Source organism: Cygnus olor, unplaced genomic scaffold, assembly GCF_009769625.2.
Source record: "Cygnus olor isolate bCygOlo1 unplaced genomic scaffold, bCygOlo1.pri.v2 scaffold_78_ctg1, whole genome shotgun sequence".
Lineage (NCBI taxonomy): Eukaryota > Metazoa > Chordata > Aves > Anseriformes > Anatidae > Cygnus > Cygnus olor.
In genome coordinates this window covers 201977-207574 of record NW_024429178.1, presented here as the reverse complement: position 1 = coordinate 207574, position 5598 = coordinate 201977, and the positions used below count along the sequence as shown (strand labels likewise).

The 5598-nt window shown below is 52.9% G+C and overlaps 1 protein-coding gene across 1 annotated transcript; it reads right to left on the bottom strand.

Annotated features, from left to right (window-relative positions):
• Positions 1-2993: 2993 nt before the first annotated feature.
• Positions 2994-3956, bottom strand: LOC121063394 (olfactory receptor 14C36-like). The gene has a single exon (XM_040543817.1). It carries the CDS (start codon positions 3954-3956, stop codon positions 2994-2996), a length of 963 nt encoding a protein of 320 aa, XP_040399751.1.
• Positions 3957-5598: the final 1642 nt, after the last annotated feature.

The following is a 5598-nucleotide window of genomic DNA, read 5'->3' as shown; positions in this document are numbered from 1 at the left end:
GCACCTCCACTGCCAGCAGTGGTCTTTGTCCCTGTAACCGCAGCCCAGCCCAGCACAGGAAACCCCTTCAAAGACAACACCCTAGTTCAGTGGGTTCCTGGGATTGACCTAGATTTGAAATGGCCATTGGAAACACATGATATTCCTATTCCTACTTAACCCATGATACCCCTTATTCCTACTAGTCACTTGAACATGCATTTACCTTCCTGGGTCATCTTTAGCAAAGTCTGGCTGAAAAACTCAAGTATAGCACGCTTCAAATGGCTGAGCCGGAACCCAAGAGCTTGCCCCACTTTGGAAATGGTCCCCGTCCAACTGAGGTTTTGAAAGTGAAAAATGTGAAATGACCCGTCAGGTCAATGCGCAGAGTAAGGGAAAGTCACACATATTGTGCTGGAGTAGCAGAAGGCAAAAAGCACTGCATTGTGCCTCAGAGTAATCAAGGAGACCTAATCCGGTTCATCTGTGAGATAAAGCAGAGTGAAGGATGCTGAGTTGCGTCCTAACATGAAGAAGGATGTACATCACTGGTGAAGGAACTGTCTTTTTGTGCCATCACCAATGCAAATTACACAAGAACTACATCAAATAAAAGTAACCTGTCCCACCCTGGCCCTGTCACACCACGGGGCAGCAGAGGGACCTTTTTCAGTTTCAGCCTCTTTTTCAGAGAGGCTTTGCCCTCTCCCTGCACACCACGGGGCAGAGCCTGGCCCTGGACACTCCGTGAGCGCCGTGCTGGTCCTGGCAGGCTGCGGTGAGGGTACGAATGCCCTGGGCCCCCTTCCTGCTCTGCCCAGGCCAGCAAGGGCCCCGAGCGGCCTCCTGTCCCCTGCCCCTGCAGCTCTGGGCTCCCTTCCCCAGCCCTGGCTCTGCAGCACCAAGCCCTGCTGGGAGACCTCCCCTGCATGCTGCCACCGCTCCCTGATGCTGCTGGTGCCCTCTGCCGGGCACTGCCCAGACCAGACCAGCCCCTGCCCTCCTCTCCCCACCCCTCTGCCCTTGCCTGGTCACCCAGTCTTGGCCCTTTCCTACTGTTCACTGAAGGCCTCTGAGACCTTTGTGCTTTGGCCTCGCTGTGGGTCCTGGCATTGCAGAGCTCCCATCAGCCCATGCATCCTTTGGCTTAGCTTTACTGTGAAGACCCACTCGCTGCCCACCCAACACAAGGCACACGGCATCCCAGGAGAACCCTTAGGGTATCCTGGTGGCTCCCGATACCTCCCTGATGCCGCCAGCCCTGTCACGTTTCAATCCCAGGAAGCTGCTTCTTGAGCGGTCAGGGCCTCCAGGGGCACTGGGCATCCAACAGTGACGACTCAGTCCAGCCCTGACTCCCTCACCCAGCACCACGTGCCCTCCTGCCCCTGTGTCCAGGTGGCACACGAGCACAAGAGTGAGGCCTTGAGCATGGCATTCCCTGAGCGTCTTCTGCACTCCAGTTTGGGAAGAGGAGCCCTGAGCACTGAGCAACTTCACTTTTTAGATTTTCACCTAGATGCCACAATGGAGGCCAGGTGTCAGTTAGGAATAAACATGTTTACAGAAAACCTCTTGGTGAAACAGTGGGTTGGCCATCTGGAAAAGAGGAATGAAAGCAAATATTTATCGGCGAACAGAATTTTAAAGAATACCGTACCTAAAGGTCACAAATTGCCTGAGATTAACTTGAGTTAAACTAGAAAAGTGAGATAGCCAATTTATTGCTAAGTGAATATTACCACTAGAATCAGTTTCTTCAGTGTGGCTTTCAGGTCCTGGTTCCTCATGCTGTAGATAAGAGGATTCACTGCTGGAGGTATTACCAAGTACAGAAATGAAACCACCAGGCCCAGGGATGGGGAGGAGATGGAGGGGGGGCTTCAGGTAGCCAAACATGGCAGTGCTGACAAACAGGGAGCACTTTTTATTTTTATTTTTATTTTTATTTTTATTTTTATTTATTTTTTATTGTTTTTATTATTTTTATATTTTTATTTTTTATTTTTTTCATTTTTATTCTTTTATTGTTGTTGTTTGTTTGTTTTCTTATTAAACTAACTTTACTTCAACTGATGAGTTCTTGCACTTCTTCTGTTTTCTATTCACATGGTGGCAGTGAGCTAAGGGCTCTGTGTTTTTTCCCTGCCTGCCAGGTGCAACCAACAGCAGATGAGTCCTTGATGAGCCTTCAGTCCCTACATGACCGTGCTGTGGCCCTGATTTCAGCACACTGAGCTAATGGAGAAACACGAAAGGCAAAGATCCTCTTTGTTTATTCCCTGGAAATGTTCTTGACCACATTTTTTTTAAGAAGACATCAGCCTTCAAGCAGTGCCCTGAGGAGATTCTTTGTGAATACTGAAATGCTTCTCTGGAGGCTGGCTGTCCACTGCCGTGCCCACTGCCTGTCCCTGCCTGCAGTCCCAGCACAGCCCCACGGCAGCACTGGCACCAAGCTACAGGAGCAGCCGGGCCTGACCCCACCAGCAGGGCTCAGCACGAGAGGGTGGCAGTGGCAAGAGAGCAGCTCTGCATGCCCCAAGCGCTGGTGCTCCCTGGCCGTGCTGCTGGCATGGCACTCTTTTCCTCTGCAGCCCTGCACATGGCACTGCCCCTGCAGAGCCAGAGCAGCTCTCAGAGGAAGGACGTCACACAAGGAAGGCAGTGCACGCTCCTTTCTCTTGTTTAAGTTCACAGGGAGATAGGCTCCTCATTTATAGAGTCTCAGTATATACATTCAACACATGCATACTGAAATGGAAGTGGAAAAACAGGCTCTTTCTTTTATTTAAATTCACAGAGGGCCTGGCTCCTCATATACAGGATCTCTGAGCTATACTCGACAGGTACATACTGTAAAAGAAATGAGATGAATCTTATCATTCTCATGGGAAACTTTAGCTGTATTAAAACAAAGAAAGTCCTGTAACGAAAACACTCATAAATATACAAACACACAAAAATAATCATATATATAATATTAGTTGTTCTTGTAGTCATTGACATTATTAGTCATCTGCAGAGCTAGAATGGAAATTTATTGCTTCCGAAACACATCTAGTCATTAATTTCCACAGCGCATGTTTGAGCTCCTGGTTCCTCATGCTGTAGATGAGGGGGTTCACTGCTGGAGGCACCACCGAGTACAGAACTGCCACCACCAGGTCCAGGGATGGGGAAGAGATGGAGGGGGGCTTCAGGTAGGCAACCATGGCAGTGCTGACAAATAGGGAGACCACGGCCACGTGAGGGAGGCACGTGGAAAAGGCTTTGTGCCGGCCCTGCTCAGAGGGCATCCTCAGCACTACCCTGAAGATCTGCACATAGGACACCACAATGAAAATAAAACAACCACATCCTAAAGTAACACTAAACACAAGTGCCCCAACCTCTCTGAGGTAGGCATCTGAGCAGGAGAGCTTGAGGATGTGGGGGATTTCACAGAAGAACTGGTCCACAGCATTGCCTTGGCAGAGGGGCAGGGAAAATGTCGTGGCCGTGTGCAGGACAGCATTGAGAAAGCCACTGCCCCACGCAGCTGCTGCCATCTGGGCACAAGCTCTGCTGCCCACGAGGCTCCCGTAGTGCAGGGGCTTGCAGATGGCAACGTAGCGGTCGTAGGACATGACAGTAAGAGTATAATATTCTGCTGATATGAAGAAGAGAAAGAAAAAGACCTGTGCAGCACACCCTTGATAGGAGATGGCCCTGGTGTCCCAGAGGGCATTGGCCATGGCTTTGGGGAGAGTGGTGGAGATGCAGCCCAGGTCGAGGAGGGCCAGGTTGAGGAGGAAGAAGTACATGGGGGTGTGGAGGCGGTGGTGGCAGGCTACGGCGGTGAGGATGAGGCCGTTGCCCAGGAGGGCAGCCAGGTAGATGCCCAGGAAGAGCGCGAAGTGCAGGAGCTGCAGCTCCCACGTGTCTGCGAATGGCAGCAGGAGGAACTCAGTGATGGAGCTGCTGTTGGGCATTTCCTGTCTTTGGTCATGGACACTGCCAAATGAGAAAAAAAAATATAGAGAGTGTTATGCGTAAAGTCTGTGAGCAAAATTCAGTAAATTCCAAATTAAAGCCTTACATTCCCTGTTTCCAAGAAGACTTCTGTCTATCTCCCTGTCTGGAGCCCTGCTCTGTGCTTGCTGAGTGTCCTGTACACTGCAGATGCCTCTGCCCAGCAGCTCCCAATGAGCCTGCTCTGCTCCATTGGAGGTCCCAAGAGGGAAGGTTCCTGGGAAGGGGCTCCCTCGGTTGAATGAAGGGTGTTTGACTGTGTGACTCCGTGTGCGTCTTCCCTGTTCAACACCCAGGAGACAAAATCAGCAGGTGGATCGCGCGTCTGGCTGGAGAGAGCAGGGAGCATCTCCTCCTGCCTCACCCTCCGTGCACAGCACTCCCTGTCAGAATCAGGCACCAGCAGCTGCCACGCTGGGCAAGGGACAGAAGCAGGCATGGGCAGGCAGGGCGGACCCAACGCGGTGCCGAGGCTGCGGTGTCGGTGAGGTAGAGCCTGTCCTCACACCCCTGTGCCATTTGCCCGGCACAGCCAGCAGAGGGAAAAGAGCTCTGGAGTGCAAGAAGCCTTTGGAATGTGCTCCTTGTCGTATGGTAGGAATTTTGGGGTAAGACCTCTGTGGAGCCAGGAGCTGGACTCGCTGATCCTTGTGGGTCCCTTCCAACTCGGGATATTCTATGATTCTGTGATTCTGTGCCTGCTTCCGTGGAGGAAGGTGGAGGGGGCCTGCAGCAAATGTGTCTACTTCCACTGAGATGTAGGGTTCAGACACCCCATATTCTCAGCCCCTCAGATTATACATGCCATGACAGAAGCTGTGAGGGGAAGAGGAGACCAGGGGCTGCTGCAAGGAAGGCGCCTGCACTGCAGGGGATGGCAGGGAGGGAGCAGCTCCCTCTCACCGCCTGCCCATGTCCCTGCCGCCTGCAGCTGTCCCTGCCAGCAGCTCTTTCTCTGTCACCACGTCTCCTCCCGTCCATGCTCACAGACCCCCACCCCACCCGCTGTGTGCCCAGCTCTGCCCTGCAGACACCTCCCGGGGATGGGGACAGCTCTGGGGACATCTCCCTGTCTGCAGGTGCTAATGACCAGCACAGAAAAGCCCTGGTGCAGTCTGTAAGCAGGGAGAAGGGAAGGGATATTCTCAGGTTCCTCACTAACCTCTTTATGTCTCTGTTCAATGCAATAGGAAGCTCCATCACCTGTGCAATCCCTACAACTCTGTTAACACAGAGCCTGCCCAGGAATTAGAGCAGCAATATGCAGGCAGAGACTGCAGAAAGTGCCTTCTCCTTGCAGGCAGCCCCTGCCCTCCCCTTCCTCTGACCAAGGCTGCCCTGCAGCACCTTCTCCTCCGCACTTCACAAGCCACGAGAGACATCCTGGCAGCTCCTGGCCAGGCAGAGATGTCCCGGACCCAGAAGCCCCTTCCAGGAACCTCCCCTGCACTGTGCTGCAGCCAGAGACTTACCCTGTGCAGGGCTGTGAAGGTTTCTCGTGCACTGAGCTCTCGTCTGCCCGCACCCTCCAGGCTGCCTGGAATCCCTTTCTGCCTGGGTGCGTGCGGTCAGAGCCCCCAGCCCTGCTGCGCTGTGCAGAGG